Below are 18,885 nucleotides of genomic sequence, written 5' to 3'. Positions count from 1 at the left end.
CAGTGGAAGTATCAATAAAATGCAAAAAAAGATGGCATTTAATCAACCATATTGAAGACACTGCCTCAGAGTATGAACTGAAACAAGGTAGCAGAGAATCACCTTGTTCAATATCAGCTAGGAACATGTGTGTTAGGAGACTCAAATTTTATGCCACTTAACTTGTTCATTACTATGTACTGAATTAACGTCTCCACAAAATTCGTATGTTGAAGACCTAACCAAGTACAATATAATTGTACATGAAGACAGGGCCTCTAAGGAAGTAAGGTCAAATGTGGTCAAAAGGGCAGGGCCCTGATAAGACAGGATTCAAGTCCTTAAAAGGAAAGGTACCAGAGAGCTCACTCTCTTGCTCTTCTATGTGAGGATACTGCAAGAAGGTGGCCTTCTGGAATCCACAAAGAGCCCTTGCCAGAAACAGAATCAGCTGTAAACTTAATCTTGGACATCTAGCCACCAGAACTGTGAGAAACCAAATTTTTGCTGTTAAAGCCAAACAATCTAAGATATTTTTATGATGGCAGCCTGAGCTGCCCAATACATCTATAAATGACTGTGAAAACACTGGGGGTATTGTTTTGGGATTACGAATAAATTTTAGCAAGTAGTTAAATTCACAATTATAGAATCTGCAAGTAGTGAAGATAAGCTGTTCTTAACGTTGATAGACTGAAAGCTTTCCCCCAAGATCAGGAAGAAGACAAGAATGCCCGATTTTATTACTGTTTTTCAACATTACACTAGAAGTTGTAGCTAGAGCAATTAGTTAATAAAAAGAAATAAAAGGCATTCAAACAGGAAAGTAAGATATAAAAATCTCTATTCATAGATGACATAATCTTATATATAAAAAAACCTGAAGAATCCACAAAAAACTACTAAACCTAATAAACAAATTCAGCAAAGTTGAAATATCCAAAATCAACTTACAAAAATCAGTTGCATTTCTTTTCCTTTTTGAGGAGGAGAAGGAGGAGGAGGTAATTAGGTTTATTTTAATGGTGGTACTGGGGATTGAACCCAGGACTTTGTGCATGCTAGGCACATACTCTACCACTGAGCTATACCCTCCCCCCATCAGTTGTATTTCTATCCCTAGCAATAAATAATCCAAAAATGAAATTTAAAAAAATTCCATTTACAATACCATCAAAAAGAATACTTAGGAATACTTGTATACTAAAAGCTACAAAACACTGTTGAAAGAAATTAAAGAAGACCTAGATAAATAAAGATATCATATGTTCATAGGTTAGAAGACTTAATATTAAAATAGCAATATACTCAATCTACAGATTCAATGTACTTTCTGCTAAAAGTCCCCACTACATTTCTGCAGAAATGAACAAGTCTCCATTCACATGGATCAAATTCATATGGAATTGCAAGGAGTCTTGAATAGCCTAAACAATTTTGAAAAGAAACAACAAAGTTGGAGGACGCATATGTCCCAATTTTGAAACATACTAAGAAGCTACAGTAATCAAAACAGTGTGATACTGGCATAAAAATAGACACATACATCAATAGAAGAGAGTCCAAAAATTAACCCACACATTTATGGCCAACTGATTTTCAACAAGGATGCCGAGCCCATTCAATGGGGAAAGAATTGTCTTTTCAACACGTAGTGCTGTGACAACTTGATATCTATATGCAAAAGAATGAAGGAGGACACTTATCTCAAACTATGTATAAAAATTAACTCAAAATGGATCAAAATCCCAAATAAAAGAGTTAAAGCTATTAAACTTAATGGGGTTCAGGACATGCTATCCCAAAATATGGTACTTTGGCATACTGTAGTATCATAAGCTAAAGGAGTTTGAGAAAATGGTTGAAGCAGGAAAGGTCACTTAATCTCCCTCCCTTGTTCTTCTTCCCTGAAAGCAGGAGATAAATCTCTGGTGAGAAAGGTACTCTCCCTGTCCTAGAAGGAAGGGAGACCTTCCTTATCACCAGAGACAGGGAATTGAGGGCTGAGAAGGCTGCATAAACAAACCTTCTTAAACTAATCCCTATCTTCCAAATTACTGTACCTCTTCGTAATTGTCCACCTCTAGCCCCAAACTCTGTCTCATTAATTCCTTACAAACGTATTGTTTCTTTGTCTAAAAGGTATAAAAGCTTTCTGTACTGCTCACTTCTTCGGGTCTTCATTTTCTTGTACATTTCTTGTACAAGGCTCCCATATACATGTAAAACTTCAGTAAAATGTATGTGCTTGTCTCCCATTATGCTGTCTTTAACAGTTCAATTTTCAGACTCAGTCAGCAATCCTAAAACGGTCAAGGAAAATTTTTTCTCCCCTATAAACTCTCAAGAGTAAATTTTCATGATTGTGGATTTGGCAATGGATTCTTACATATGACACCAAAAACACAAACAACAACCAATAGATAAACTGGACTTCATCAAAATTTAAAACTTTTGTGCATCAAAGGAAACTATCAAGAAAGAGAAAAGAAAATCCACAGGATGGAGAAAAGGTACTTATAAGAAAACAAATGACTTTTTGGAAGGATAAATGGGCCCATAGGAGAACAGATGGGAGATTTGATAGTTCTGTGACAATGTCTGTCTTGGTGAAAGTACCATGTAAACTTGAGAAGAATGTGTATTCTCCTGTTGCTAGATAAAGTAGTCTATAGATATCCACTACATCCAGCTGATTGATTGTGTTCAACTATGTCATTCTGGATCGGTCCATTTCTGATACAGAAGTGTTGAAGTCTCCATATAAGTGGATTTGTCTATTTCCCCTTGCAGTTCTATCAGTTTTTATCTCATGTAGTTTGATGCTGTGTTGTCAGGCACATACAAGTTAAGGACTGTTATGTCTCCTTAGAGGAATAATGTAATGTTCCTCTTTATCTCTGATAACTTTCCTTAGTCTAAAGTCTGCTCTCTGAAGTAAATATAGCTACTCCCACTTTATTTTGATGAAGTGTTAGCATAGTATATCTTTCTCCAATCATCTGCCTTTAATCTACATGTATCTTTATACTTAAAAGGGTTTCTTGCAGACATCTAGTTAGGTCTCGTTTTTGATCCACTGGTATGACCTTTTTGAAAGGCAATTTATGTTAAAGAAAATATTATTCTGACACTTGTTAAAATAGTAAGGAAGATTTTATCCAAGAATATTGCAATAGGGATACTGCAATATGGGAAAGAGATCAAGCTCAATCCCAGATACAGCAAGGACAAGTGGGGATTTATAGCTAAAGAGCAGTATGAGGGTGTCAAACAGAAAATTACTAAGAGGAAACACCAAGAGTAGGAGGACTCTTCCTAAGGGCAGGCCAAAGACGTATATATATCAAAGGTGGGGAATGAAGAACTTGAGATATCAAGGGTGATCAGATGTCAAGGGTAGGGGATTCTCTCTAAACTAACTTAGCAGGATTCCTTGCTCTTGTACACTCATATTCTTAGCAACATTCACAACAATGAACTGGGCTGCTTAGGCCAAAGATAGGATGTGGGTCAAGGTAAAGGCCTATTTAAAAAGAGGGCTCACAGGAGGCTGATTAAAGTTGGGTCAAGGAGAGTCTTTGTCATATGAAATGTTTATCAAAATTTAAGATGCACATACTTTTTAATATCACAACTCTAATACTTAGAATTTATCCCATGAATATACTCACAAATGTACCCCAAGATCTATGTGTAAGGATTATTTCCAAACAATTGTTAATAATAGCATCTCAAAGTCCACCAATAGAGGATTGCTTAAAGGTACCTACTCCCCCATTCATTTTTATTGTGGTAAAATGCACATAACATAAAATGTACCATCTAAATCATTTTTAAGTGTACAGTTCAGTGGTATTAAATACATTCATAATGTTGTGCTACCATTTCCAGAACACTTTATTCTTTCTTTCTTTTTTTTTCCCTTTCTCTCTTTCTTAATTGGAGGTACTGGGGATTAAACCCAGGACCTCCTGAGGGTTCAATCCCCAGGACCTTAATTAAAAAAAAAAAAACAACCCAGAACACTTTTCATCTCATAAAACCAAAACTCTATACCCATTAGACAATAACTCCCCACTCTCCTCTTTCCCCAGGCCCTGGCAACCACCACTCTACTTTCTGTAATTCTGACTACTCTTGGTATCTTACATAAGTAGAATCATATAGTATGACCTTTTTTGTGACTGGCTTATTTTACTTCACATAATGTCCTCAAGATTCATCCACGTTGTAGCTTATGTCAGAATTTCTTTCTTTTTTAAGGCTGAGTAATATTCCATTGTATGTATATACCACATTTGCTTATCTGTTCATCCATCAATGGACATGTGGGTTACTTCCACATTTTAGCTATTGTGAATAATGCTGCTATGAATAAGAGTGTACAAGTATCTCTTCAAGATCCTGCTTTCAATTCTTTTGTGTATAAACCTAAAAGTGGAATTGCTGGATCATATGGTAATTCAATTTTCAATTTTTTGAAACTGCCATACTGTTTTCTATAGTGACTGTACCATTTTACATTCCCAATGGTGAAAAGTACCTTCTTAAAATAATATGCAGCTGAAAAAAGAATGAGATCTAAACATATGTGCTGATACAGAAAAATATGCAAAACACTAAGCCAATATGGAAGGTGCAGAATATACAGAATATTCCTATTAAAAAAATATTAAGAATGGGGAGATATAAAAATATACATAAAACTTTTTTGAAGGGGGCAGGTATACCTCAGTGGTAGAGTGCATGCCTAGCATGCACAAGGTTCTGGGTTCAATCCCCAATACCTCCATCAAAAGGTAAAAAAAAACCTAATTACCCCCCAATCAAAAAAATTTTTTTTAATTGTTTTTTGAGAAGACAGACAAGAAACTACTAATAATGAGAGTGATCAACTTTGACAAGAGGAGGCAGTAGCTGAAGAGAAGTTTTATTTTTTATTTTATACCTTTTTATACAGTTTGTTAGATAGGAGCTATTCCACCATTACTCAATCAAGAGGTAGAATCTCTTTCATTACTATTTTAATTTCCTACTTTGGATATAAAACATATATATGTATATACACATACATATATACATAAAATACATGTAAATATAAATAAATTGTAGAACAAGGAAGAGATTTTCTCAATTGGTTTATACTAGTGTACTATTTACTTGCTAATCAAACATGTCCAAAGATGCTTAGTCACATTTCAGTAGTTCGAGCCATACCTTTGGGTGTTCTGAAAGGAAGTCTGGAAGGAGATAAACTTGTGCCAGTAACTCTGTGTAGTCATGACAACGAAAATAATAAATATGGGAAAGAATATTTTCAAGAGTGAAATCCTGCAAAGCTTCTGGGTGCTCTGAAATAAACAACAAAACAATCTTAAACAATCTTAAAATAACGAGCTTTACCTGTTTTGATATATTGGTGATTGTAGAAAAACAATACTTTTGAACAGCAAAATGTTTCACTGTGAATAACAAATCTCTTTTTAATTGAAAGATGATAAAATTGTAGCAAAATTACTATAAACTATCATAACTTCTGACCTCTTGTTTTCACCTTTCCCACTGATTCCTTATATACTGGGCTACCTAGAAGTAGTTTATACATGTATACAACTAGATTTTTAATGCCTGCCTTTTCATATTTCTAGTTATCAGCTTCCATTAAATACAAGTAACATAATGGAATTTCTCTTTCTTGTTTTTCTCCAAAGAATTAAAAAGGAAAAATGTTCAAAATAAGCATATTCTTCCTTTAAATGCCATAGTATACTTTGATATTTATGTAGGAACAATGATATAAAATTAAATTCCCTCCTTAGGTTGGATTTTTTTAAATAATCAGATTGATTTTGTACATATTTCAGAGAGAAACCATTTAAAAATCATTGCATTTTAAAATGCACTTGTTTTAAAATTAAAATATCAAGAAATTAAATTTCAGAAAACATTGCCTAACACACATATACATTTTAGAAGTTCAATTTTAATCAAAAAATAACAGCTTAATCACACACCAATCATTAAAAACTCTCTATTCCAAAGCTACATCCACAATATCTACAATATGATCTTAAGACACTATTACAAATTACACCTGTGACGTGGGTAGTTTGAGGGACTTTCAGTAGGTATATTGGTTCCTAGTTAAAAAGGACAATAAATACTCCAATGAAAATCAAAATATATAGCTGATTATATTTATTTAAAGGGAATACAAACATGTTATGATAAGCCTTATACTTTTTTAAAAACTTCTGGAGAAAAGAATAAAGATCGTACACCTGAAAAATAAAGCAAAAACTTCCCAACACTTTAACAATAAACACAGTCATGAAGTCAATTACATACTACTCAGAGCCACATAAGGTCAATCAGCCTAATGTTCCAAACATTTCTAGACATGATTTTTTCAAAGCCATCCTTGGTTTTTGGAAAAATAAGTATGAAAGTCAATATACATTGAATGCATTGAGACAACATTTACTTATATTAAGGTGTCCAACATTAGCTTACACCTGGCAACTCAGATCATAATGATTTTGAAGTCATTCATCGAAATACACAAAGGTCTCGCTCCAGAGCTCTTTCAGTAAGAAGTGAGGGCCTTAAAAGGGGAAGAAAAGGCCAGTCCAGGTTGTGCATTTCTCATTTTGTAAGAGAAGTATGAGAGTAGTATGACTAGTACACTGTCAAATCATCAAACTTCACATTCCAAATGGTCTGCTGCTAAGGCTGAGACAGATAGAAATGCAAATTACTTTTACTATACAGAAAAAGGAGGTGCACTTGCTAACTTACCTTCTGCCATCTGTGTTCCTGCTATAAGCTGTAGATGCTGAATACAGGCAGTAGCAAGGTCTACCACTCTATCAACCATAAAACTTCCCTCTGTATCAATAAAAACTGCTTCACCTTCCACTCCTCCAAAACATTCTGGTATCTGCACATCTATTGCCAACTGCATACTATCAAAATAAGTGAAATGACCAAATCATTATCATGATCATCAAAGACAGTGTTTTTCCAACTCCAGATCACCACTCATTAGATACCACTAAATGTTTTATAGGCACAAATATAATCTCCAAAGCAACAGAGATAGCTAACTCTCCGTGCATCCAAACATATGTGAATCAATTGATGCTTGGATTAGGGGGAGGGTGTACCTCTAAAACCAAGGTTAAGGACTTTTCAGTGGTTTTTAGGGTTCTGGAATGGAACCTTTTCTTATTATACATAAATCTAATTTCAAACTTTTGACTTTAAAATGTATCCTCAGGAATTATTTCTATAATAAAGTAGAAGACTGCCTGTTTACCCTACTGACCACACTATACTGTTGCAAAAGAAACATTTTTTAATATCAAAATAATTGTATCAATTTATCAAGATGGGGTGCTGAAGTAAGGCAAAGGGTAAGTTGATTTGTTTGATGTACACATACACACAAAATTAAGAACACATACATGCCTTTTTTGGTCTCCTAACTGTATACCCACAACACAATACTACTTACATAAAATGTTATTAAGCCTACTCTTAAGAGGGGAACATTTTATTTTACCATAATTGTGTTTTTCCAACACCTGGTGCACCACAAATCTCTGTTGTTTTGGTTAAGGGTATTCCACCCCCAAGAATATTATCTAATGCTGAACAGAAGGTAATTATGAAGTTCTGGGTATGCTCCTGCTCAAGAAGTTCCAGTGCTGTATACTTCTTGCCTGACTCAGCTGTACCAGGATATCTCGTTTTATTTGTGAGACATTCTCTTCTTATAATTTGCAGAGTTTCTAAGGCTTCCTCTTTAGATATTCCAACTTCTGAAAGTAAGAAACAAAAACAAAAACACCAGATTTTAGAGATTTAAAATGGTTTAATATGCTATTGGATTGTGTTCATTAATTTTAATTTTCAAATAACAAGAGTGATGCCAAGAGTAGCGCAACATAAAAATGTAACATTCGATTAACTATTTATCAAGTTAATAAAGGCATTAATAAAGGTATTAACCTATGGTTTCTTAGTGTTCACATACTTAAGATTTATCTATTACCTCAGAAACAGAATTCAGAAACCTAAACCTCTAGAGCATTTCTGAGTAACTAGAAGAGAATCTCAGGAGGTAGAAATGAAACTGTAGTTTTTTTTCTTTTGATCCTTTTACTAATTCTTTGGTCTTTTTACTATCTCTTTTGGTCTTACAAAACTGTAATTAACTTGCAATCATAAAGTATACAGATTGTTTTTTGAAAAAGAATGAAAATGGCCTCTTTAACTGCCTAAGACAAGATGCAACTTTAAGAAGTACATTTGCTTCTATTACTCATAATGAAACTTTTGATGAATACACTGGAATGAAAAACTCATGGATCACTCCAAAGTATTTAATGAGAATAGTTATTTGATGCACAAATATTTTAAACAATACACTTATGCTTCCTCAACTACATAATTACATTACTATCTGACAATATGGCCTGAGAAGCAAATTACAAAACAAGCTGCCTATGGAGAAAACAACGGTGAGGATAATATGAGTTTGGTCTATCAGTGCTTGACTTGGTAAGGATATGAACTATAAATCTGGAGACAACAATGGTGCTGAGGAAATGAAAATCCCATTCAATTTAAAGCCCTAACTCTGGAGTCAGATTACTTAGGTTTGTCAATCCTGCCTGCACCACTTTGTAGTCACTAAGCATGGGCAAGTTACTTTTTTATGCCTCAGACTCTTCTGTAAAACGAGAATGAAACAATACATGTAAAAACCTTGGTAGAAAAGGCCATCCAAAATGCTCAATAATTGTTAACTATTATTATTATTCAGATTCTCTCATTTTTTGTAAAACCAACTTGTTTAAAGACGAGCCCTTTGAACTTGGGGATACAGCCTTTGTTTTAAGACTTAAAACAGTTAACCTTAGGTCTCTAACATTTGTTCTTGAGTGAGAGTTGAAACCTTATTTTCCACTGTTAAGGGCAATGACTTAAAATTCTCTTCTATGTTAATAACACAGTATGGCATACCGTAGTGTAATGTGCGCAAGTGAGAGTGACCACAGACAGCTTCATTTTTGTATGCCTCAGGAAGCAGTGGCTCCCACCAACATATAATCTATAATGTTCCGGCATGTAAGGTTTGGGGTTTTTCAGTGAATTGCATTAAGAGAAGCGATGTCTTTTTTTCTACTGTTCTCTCCAGGTTCTGGGGATTCTACTCCCTTTTACACTCTTAATTTATCTAAGCCTATCGCGAATCCTGCGTTCCTTAAATTTAAACCCAGCCCCTTGGGTTTTGGAACAGCAAAAATTAGCCTGCCTGGATTCCAATACTGGATCCAGAACTTCCTAGCCCACCCATAATTCAGTTACTTAACTTCCCCAAATATCAGTTCCTTCATCTATATACTGGACATAATCCACGAAAGACGGTTCTTTGAGCATAGATGAGATAATCCTCAGAGCCTTCAGCAGGCACTGGCAGAGAAAGTAATTAGTGAAAGTTTTCAAGACCATCGTTTTCTAACCCACGCTTAAGTGGAGCAGCTGTTTCACGTTGTAAACGCGGCTGTGGGCGGCAGCAGAATCTGAAGCCTTAAGTCAGGAGAACGGAGATGAATGCGGCACAGACGGCGGCCAGAGCGCCTCAGCTTGCGTCCGGAGTCGTTACCTTTGCTGAGCTCGGAAGGTTTCACCTCTAGGAGTTCCTCAGCAGTCTGGAAACCTGCAGACACCAGCTTCACCCGCACAGACGGGGACAAAGGAAAACTCACTAAATCCCGCTGCATTTCTAAGGCAAACACCTACGCGCGCGGCAGCGCAGACCCAGAGTCGCCAAAGCCCGCGAGCCAGCGCCGGGCTGCGCCGTATGACGTCAGACGTAAGGCAGAAGGGGCGGGGTCGGCAGCCTGGCTGCACGAGGCCTTGGGCTTTTTCGCTCAGCGGAAGCCTACTAAATTTTTACACGTTGGCACAGTTTCCATTGTGATTCTTCGTAGCCCCATTTAGAGTTTGTACATCAAACGTTCATCCTGACAGTAAACAGATGGATGGAGACGGCAAGATGCAGAGTCGTACTACTTTCCTCACCTCCATCCTGACCCCTTGGGTGGAGGCCTCAGAGTTGTTAGTAGGAATGATCTCCCCTAGTGGGAGTAACAGACTCACTGGCCAGTTACTGGTTTGGGGTATCTAACAAGATTAATAAAGATTAATCTCCATCCTCGTTGTAAGGTTCCACTGTATTGAGTCTCCTTGCGGCTGCCCCCCTTGCCTGCCCCCGTCGCTTTTCCCGCCCTCGCCCTCGCAAGGGATTGTGGGTCAGCCCCCCACACCCACGGGGCGCACTCAGCGCCGAATCCCCGCACCCACCAACGTATTCCTGCGAGTCGAGTTCGGAACATGGTGGTTTCTGAGACTGTTAGTTCTTCACGGCCTGCCCAGAAGTAGCTGGAAAAGTAAGCAAGTAATGTCCCCACAGTGGGTTGGGCTCCCCCGGTCCTCAGAGGGAGGAGTTGGGCTACGCAAGAGCTCCTGTTCTGGTACAGAGTTGGGAAGGGACCACTTCTAAAATAGAGAATTTTGAGGGAATTGAGAGGCGGTTTGGAAGGTTTTCTTGCCTAGAAGAGTATAATGTATGTAAGGGAGTAACTCATTCCCTACCTTTTGGTTACGATTTTTATTCTAGACTTTTCTTCCCAGCTGTAAAGAACTCCTTAAACTTTGCAAATCAGAGCCTTTTAAGTACGTAAGATCTAAGGAAAGAAACATGTTGACCACCTTAGCAAATCCTACACATTTAAAATGCTCACAGCCATGCCATGAGGAAAACAAGAACGCGGCAGCTCGGAGCACAGGTTTCTTGAAGCCGAAGTTAAAACCTAGCACCTTTTTTTCTACCCCCACCTACCTCCAAATTGTGAGACAGCTCTTGGGGTGGGGGTGGGGGGAAATTTCGAAAAGTATTTTTCCCTCATTCGGTAGGGCAGTGAAAATCTGGTAGGAAATACGGTTGATTTGCCACTGTACATTGCTTAATTTCTGCGTATCTGGACTTACAGGGAGCGTTACAAAAATGTCCTCCCACAGGGAGAATTCAGGTTTATGCTTATAAAGCAACCAGGCTCTTGGGTGAAGAAGAGATGATATAACACATTGAGGGATAGCTCTTCAGGTAGTTTGGTCATACTCAGTGCAATCGGTCGTGTTTAGAATTGTGTTTCATTGGCAGTGGAGAGTAAAGAAACTAGTCTTATCTGTAGCTATACTGTTATGTGTTGTTTGTATCTTATTCTCACCCTTGATTTGCTATAATAATTATTGCTTTCATCATCATTCTTAAGATTTCTTTTATGCAGTTTGCTCTATAGTCAGGTTTTCAAACTGGGATCCAGCTTTATGAGGCCAGGCGCCAGAAACTGAACAAAGCTGTGAAATTTTTATGGAAGGTACACTTTCCGATACTGTCAGTTTTTCTCAAATATTTCTTTGGAGAGGGAAGAGTTGAATAATTTAAGTGGTGAGCCATTTAAAATGTTTTGTATTAAATAAGCATTAATATATTGTAGAGTAAAATGCAAATATAAAAATAAATTTTAAGATAAACATGAGACTTTGAAGAAAGATCCAGTTCAAACTGGATGCTTCAGTAGTCTTCCAAATCCTCCTGGGAATGTTATTACTGTCCTCTTCGGTTTGGGAATACTGGATTTTGAGAAGCAAGCATAACAGGTATGAGCTTTGAAGTCATACAAATTTGGGTTTGTATCACATCTCTGGATATTACCAACTGTGGGACTTTCAGCAAGTTACTCAGTTTCCTCACCTGCAAATGGAAGATAATATTTCTTGGGGTTGTGGGAAAGATTAAATTAATAAATATAAAGTATTTAGCACAGAAAAGGTACATAAATCTTAAATTTTTTCTCTATTTAAAAATATTCTAATATGTGTATTTGGTTGAATAAAGCCTTATTGAACACCTAGCTCAGCAGAATGCTAATGCTGTGAGCCTTTTTTAAAAAACTACCTGCAGTTGAAAGGTGCCAAAGAAAAATGCTTTTACCTCTTTTATTTTATTTGACTTGATCCTTACAGTAATCCTGTGAACAGTTTCCTGGGGTCCCCATTTAAAATTAACACATTTAAGATTGGATCACTTAAGCAAGATTAAATATTTAACTGCTAGGTTTTGCAGGCTGACAGGGCAAACAAAAGAGTCTGTGGGCTCATGGAGCCTATAATCAATCAGGATTATTGTTGAGTATTTCTGACTTGTGTTGCATTTCTGACTTGTGTTATTGTCTAGATATAATACTAAGGATAGGAATGAGGTACCAATATGCTGTCAATATCTATAAAGTATTTATATAACAAGACATTTTCATGCTCACTGGGGGGTGGGGGATGGGGAAGCCCCTTAAAAGGAGGAGAACCCGGAAGAGTGGTTCTTGTCTTCTGGCTGTGAAAGAATTCACAGTGGAGATAAAGGGGCAGAGTGAAAGCTGTTCTACTGCTCAAATAAAAGGAAAAGAGGAAAAGACACTTGACACTTGGGTAGAAAGACACTCAAGCAGAGGAACTGTAAGCCCAGGTGGCTTGACATAACAACTCCCACTTTTAGAGTCCCCGGCTGGGTCCTTTTATTCCTCTTTGTTGTGGCTTCTTTTGTCTCCTTCTCAATGGCTGCCCTTTTCCTGCTTGCTTTCCAGTTTGTTCTGCTCTGTGGAACAAACACTCTGCAAAAACATGATCAGGCACCCTCAAACAATGTGGTCAAGCTAGGTTGAACAAGCAAGGCAAGCAAGTGGGCTCCTTAAACAGTACGGAAAAAGAAATCAGATCATGTGAGGGCTTTGTGTTTCCGTAAAGTAGCTTTTTCCATTACTCAGCAGAAGCATTTTCTGGGGTCAGCTATAACTTAATTTTAAATTTTAAAGAAGTCTCTAGGCAACAGGTCCCAGTTTCAGTTCCCTAGCTCTCTGTCTCCTTCAACTGGGCTATTTTCTAGAGATGTGGGGGAGAAATCATATGAATATTTCTGTTACACCTGAGGAGAGGTTTATTTTCTTTTAGCCTAAGAACATGGAAGTTTTAAAGATGGTGACCTTGCGTGTTCAAGTGAATTTGGGCATAAGAAAGATAAATGAGTGCTGTTTGGACTAAGGAAAAACTCTGAATCCAGGCTTGGCTTTAGAGATGGTTGTGATAAATCTTAAGGCCTCAATCATTTATATTTGGAATAGCAATATCAAAATTGCACAAGGCCTAATACCAAATAGGAGCTCAAAATATTTGTTGTCCACCAACTCTTGAAATGTTGTTCTCACTTGACTTCTGAGATGCTACACTCCTGATTTACTACCTACCCATCTGGCTTTTCTGTCTCCCTTCCAAGTTTGTCCTCCATAACCTGGGCATGAATGTTACAACTCTTTTAAGGCCCTATTGCTGACCTCTCACTGACTGTCCTGTTCTGTTCTCTCCTCTCTGATTCTCCCATTCTCTATCTTTCTCTCTGCTATCTTATTCATATTCACAGTTCAGTGACTATTTATACGTCAGTGATTTGTAAATTTATTTTTCTAACTCTGACCTGTTCTCGGACCTCCAGATGCAAATATCTAATATGCATACAGTACAATGCTAAATCTCCAACTATCTTAAACCTAACTCATTATCTTCAGCCCCTAAAACCTTTTGTCCTCTTCAGGCATTCCTTGCCTCTGAATATCCTTCCATCTGCACAAAACAGAAACCTAGGAATCATCCTCCACACCTCCTTCCCTTTAACTCTCCATATTCAGTATATCCACAAACCCTATCAATTTTCTCCCTAAAATATCTCAATTATGTTCATGTCTCCTTCTCTAGGCCAAGCTGTCACCATTTCACTTACAGGTACTGCGAGGACCTTTTAGCTGGTCTCTCTGAATCTTGTCTTCCCCTCCCCTCTAGACTGTTCTCCCATGCTACAGGCTGGGGGTTCTTTCTAGAGTGTATTTCAGTTCACATAACCCCCTATTTTGATCTTAGGATAAAGACCAGATTTCTTAAGGAGACTTACAAGAAGCCTTGCATGTTCTGGCTCCTGTTTACTTCTTTAGCTGCAACCTTTCCGTCTCTCCTCTTTGCTCTTTATACGCCAGCCACCCTGACCTTAATTCCTGTGTGTGCCAGACCTCATCATACAACAAAGCCTTTGCACATGGCCTCTCTGCTTCACTTAATTAACTATTTATCTCATATCTCAGTATTCATTGACCCCCTTCTCTGACCCTGAACCTGTCCCTTTAACAACCCCCCTCAAGACTAGGTCAAATCTCCCACCTTAAGGCTCTCATAGCACCAAATGTCTTTGTGTGATCATTTATTTAACACATGAGTCCCCCAGTAGAATGAAAGACTCAGTAGAACAGGGACCAGGTGGATTTTACTCATTGCTGTTTTCCTAGGGCCCCAGCCCAGTGTATGGTTTATAGGAGGTGCTCAGTATATGTTAGAAGAATGTATGGTTAGATGATTGACTGGCCCCTCTCTCCCTATTTTTTTTCTGTTTTGTACTCTTAAATATGGTGGAAAGTATATTCTTGTAGAAAGTATCTACTTGTAGAAAACAAATAAAATACCAGAAATGTAAGGAATGTAAAACTAATTCATAGACCTTTTCGGTTTTATTTTTTAAATTGTAGTTGATTTACAGTGTTTCGGGTATATAGCAAAGTGATTCAGTTATACCTATATCTATATATTCTTTTTCAGATTCTTTTCCATTCTAGGTTATTACAAGATATTAAATATAATTCCCTGTGCTATACAGGAGGTCTTTGTATATATTTTATATATAGTAATGTGTATCCATTAACCCCAAATTCCTTATTTATCACCCTCCCCTTTCTCCTTTGGTAACCATAAATTTGTTTTTTTATGTCTGTGACTCTATTTCTGTTTAGTAAATAAGTTCATTTATATCATTTTTTTAGATTCCATATGTAAGTGATATAATACGATATTTGTCTTCATCTGATTTACTTCACTTTGTATGATAATCTCTAGATCCATCCATGTTGCTGCAAATGGCATTATTTCATTCTTTTCATGGCTGAGTAATACTCCATTGTATGTATATACCACACTTTATCTATTCATCTGTCGATGAAAATTTAGGTTGCTTCCATGTTTTCTTCAACCCATGTTACCAAATGAAACTTGGGTCTGCTCACAGTGCACAGTAAAGCCAGTCTACTGACACTGGGTTGTGGTGAAGGAAAGTACAGCATTTATTACAAGGCCAAGCAAGGACTGTGGGCAGGTAATGCTCAAAAGACCCAAACTCCCCGATGGCTTAAAGACAGGGTGAGAGAGAGGGTTGTGGGGTGCTTGATCAGCTCATGGACGTTCTTCTGATTGGTAGATGGGGAGGTAATAGGGAGCAAAAACACTGCCATTCTTCTGGTTCCAACCTGTCTGGGGTCTGTGTGCTCCTGGTTAGCATGTAGTTAACTTCTTCCACCTGGTAGGGGTTTCAGAATCTGCAAAAAGCTCAAGGATATGACTCAGAATATTATCCATAGCCCTTGAGAAACTAAATAAAGGTCCTTGACTTTGTTTAATGGCTAAACTGTTATTATTTTGTCTTGCTTGACTGTTTTCTTTTGTTTCTGTATTTTCTCTTTTCTGATTAAATTTGTTCTTTGGAACTCTGGGAAGGCCTAGGAGGCTAAAGTTTTTCTATAAACAAGAGGCAGGTGAAGGACATGGTGGGGGGGTGGGGGGATCAGTCCTATAAAGGCCCCATAGGGTCTTGCTCAGTTACAGTCCCCCCTTTTCTTTGATACTCCTCAGTCTTGAGGGGGAACAGGTGCAGGACAAGAAAGGTAATAAAGTTTTGGATAGAGAGGTTGATCATAAACTCAGCAGAAGAACTCGTTTTTAGGGGGACTCAGTTTCACTCAGAAATAATAATGTTAACATTTTCATTTATTTTTAATCTTCCTACAAATTCATATAATGTATATATTTGTTATCATAGTTGTGATCAAATTGTGAAGAAATGTATATATCTTATTTTTCACTTAATATTTTGTCAAAAGCTCTCTCTTTATGATTAAAAATTACTTAAAAATTAAGTTTAATGTTTGCATACTATTCTGTCCTTAGGTCCATCTTTCTAATCAGTGGCCTGTAATTGGACAGTTGAATTATTTCTAGTTTTCTGCTGTGATGAGGTAGGATGTGCTCTGAAGCTGGCTTATTCGAATGTTTCCCTGTATGCCCCCCCTCTCTCCATACATTTCTGGTAGTAGAATTCCTTGGTCAAAAAGCATGTACATTTTCATTTTGAATCTTAATGCCAAATGTTTGCACCACTTACACTCCTACTAATAGTGGATGAGGGCTGATTTTCCTGCCTCCACCCTAGCACTGGCCCTTAGCAGTCTTTAAATGGTTATTTTTTTTCTTTTTTTTTGAGGCATAATTGACTTTAAATGGTTATTATCTTTTATGACTAAGAAAGTTTAAAAGTCTTTTCATATAATTTTATTGGCCAAGTATATTTTATCATTGTAACTATCTCATTTATCTCTTTTTCCCATTTTTAATTCTTAATAGTGGCAAAATACACATAACAAAAAATTTACCATCTTAACCATCTCTAAGTGTAAGGTTCAGTATTGTTAATTATATTCACAATGTTGTACAATCGATGTCCAGGACTTTTTTATCTTGCAAACCTAGAACTCTATACCCATTAAACAACAACTCACCATTTCCCCTGCCCCCAGCCACTGACGAGCCATTCTACTTTGCATGAGTTTGACGATTCTTGATACTTTGTACAAATGGAATCATACAGTATTTTTCTTTTTATGACTGGTTTATTTCACTTAGTGTAATGTCTTCAAGGTTCATTCATGTTATAGCATGTATCAGAATTTCCTTACTTTTAAAGGTTGAATAATATTCCATTGTATGTATATAACACATTTTGTTTACCCATTCTTCTGTGAATAGGCACTTGAGTAGCTCTTACCTTTGGTCTACTGTGAGTAATGCTACTGTGAACATGGGTGTTTATCCTTTCCCACTTTTTAACTAGGCTACTTTTAATTTGAAATATGTATTTGTAATAGGTCAATGTTTTTATTATCAGAAACAATAACTAATCTTTATTGCACTTACCATAGGCCAACCATTCTGCTCAGTTTTGTCTGACATGAAAACCCAAAATCCATATGCTGCCAACTCTCTCACGTGCGCCTATTCTATCATACAGGCTATTTGCCTAATCTGTATATTGCAGATACCTTCCCACTTTGTCATGTGTATTTAAACTTTATGAGGTTTTCTATTTTATTGAGGTCATGTATATGCAAAGTTTGTGTTTAACTCTTACTTCAGTAACATGCTTAGAAAGTCTTTCTTTTCTTCCAAAATTATAAGCATGGGGGAGTCGGGATATAGCTCAGTGGTAAAGTGTGTGCTTAGCATACGCGAGGTCCTGGGTTCAATCACCAGTACCTCTGTTAAAAAAAGAAAATTATAAGCATAATCATCTGTTTTTTCTACTTGCAGTTTATGATTTAATTTGAATTTTTTAATCTGATTTTTTTTAATGTAAAGTAGGAGGAAGAAAGCATCTTTTTTCCTTCTTTCCAGTGGTGAGCCAATTTTCTAAGCACTCTTTATGAGGTAATCAATCTTTTCTCCCCCCTATATGAAATGCCACCTTTATCATATACTTTTATGTAGTTAGGTCCTATATTCCTGATATAAGACATATTTATTGTGTATATTCTTTCACTATCCAACTAGATTCAGTTCATAAAGATTTTATAGGCTTAGTTAAGAGTTTTGCATTTTTTCGTGAGTGAGAGTAATCTGTGACATGATTATGTCTCCTTTGGTTTTGGCAATGGAGCTTTACAACCTTTGCAAAATGAACTAAGAAGCTTCTCTATTTCTTCTATGCTAACTTATGTTAGTTTTAAACAAATATATATATCTCCTTATATTCTTCTAATCCAAGAAATGTTGTGGCTCACCTCAAAGGATAGTAAGATCGGTGGGGCTTCTGTGAGAATTACAGCATTAATGATTTTCTTAACCTGCTTGAGCTGCAGAAGTGCGAAGGGCAGTCACCTTTTGCCCTAAGGCAGACTGTCTTGGACAAATATTTTGATAACTAGGTCCACAGCAGTGAAGTTCTTGTGAAATATTGAAACTAGCCTTGTGAAGGGCTCTGTGTTATTTGTTTAAGAAAGCACTGCTCGCACTATTTATAGTAGCCAAGACATGGAAACAGCCCAAGTGCCCAGCAACAGATGATTGGATTGGTTAAAGAAGATGTGGTTTTTTTATATATATATAAATATATATAATGGGATATTACTCAGCCATAAAAAAGCATGAAATGTTACTATTTGCAGCAACATGGATGGACTTAGAGGATATCATACTATGTGAAGAAAGAGAAAGACAAGTATTATATGATATCATTTCTATATGGAATCTAAAAATTAATACAAATGAACTTATATACAAAACAGAAACAGACTCACAGACATAGAAAATAAACTTATGGTTACCAAAGGGGAAATGGAGGCAGGGAGAGAGATAAATTAGGAGTATGGGATTAACTGATACAAACTGCTATACATAAATAGATAAGCAACAAGAATTTACCAAATAACACAGAACTATATTCAATATCTTAGAAAACCTATAATGAAAAATAACCTGAAATATATATATAACTGAATCATTTTGCTAAACACCTGAAACTAATACAATATTGTAAAATCAAGTATACTTTTAAGATAAATACATACATACATACATACATACATACATACATACATACTGCTAGTCACAAATGTTCTGAAAATGGCATTTTGAATT

The 18,885-nt window shown here is 36.6% G+C and overlaps 1 protein-coding gene across 4 annotated transcripts in view; it reads right to left on the bottom strand.

The window, feature by feature from the left end:
• RAD51C (RAD51 paralog C) overlaps positions 1-9,838 on the bottom strand; it is a 30,471-nt gene extending 20,633 nt beyond the window's left edge. For all 4 annotated transcript variants that reach the window (XR_004141837.2, XR_010384432.1, XM_010990422.3 and 1 more), the window contains exons 1-4: positions 9,656-9,838; positions 7,547-7,805; positions 6,781-6,947; positions 5,200-5,333 (exon numbers count right to left, since the gene is read on the bottom strand). Coding sequence is in view for 2 of the 4 variants with exons in the window: in XM_010990422.3 (XP_010988724.1) it covers positions 5,200-5,333; positions 6,781-6,947; positions 7,547-7,805; positions 9,656-9,773 (678 nt within the window). In the remaining 2 variants the exon portion in view is untranslated. The remainder of the gene's footprint in view (positions 1-5,199; positions 5,334-6,780; positions 6,948-7,546; positions 7,806-9,655) is intronic.
• Positions 9,839-18,885: the final 9,047 nt, after the last annotated feature.

This window comes from Camelus dromedarius, chromosome 16 (assembly GCF_036321535.1).
Source record: "Camelus dromedarius isolate mCamDro1 chromosome 16, mCamDro1.pat, whole genome shotgun sequence".
NCBI classification, from domain to species: domain Eukaryota; kingdom Metazoa; phylum Chordata; class Mammalia; order Artiodactyla; family Camelidae; genus Camelus; species Camelus dromedarius.
This window is presented reverse-complemented; position numbering and strand designations above follow the sequence as displayed.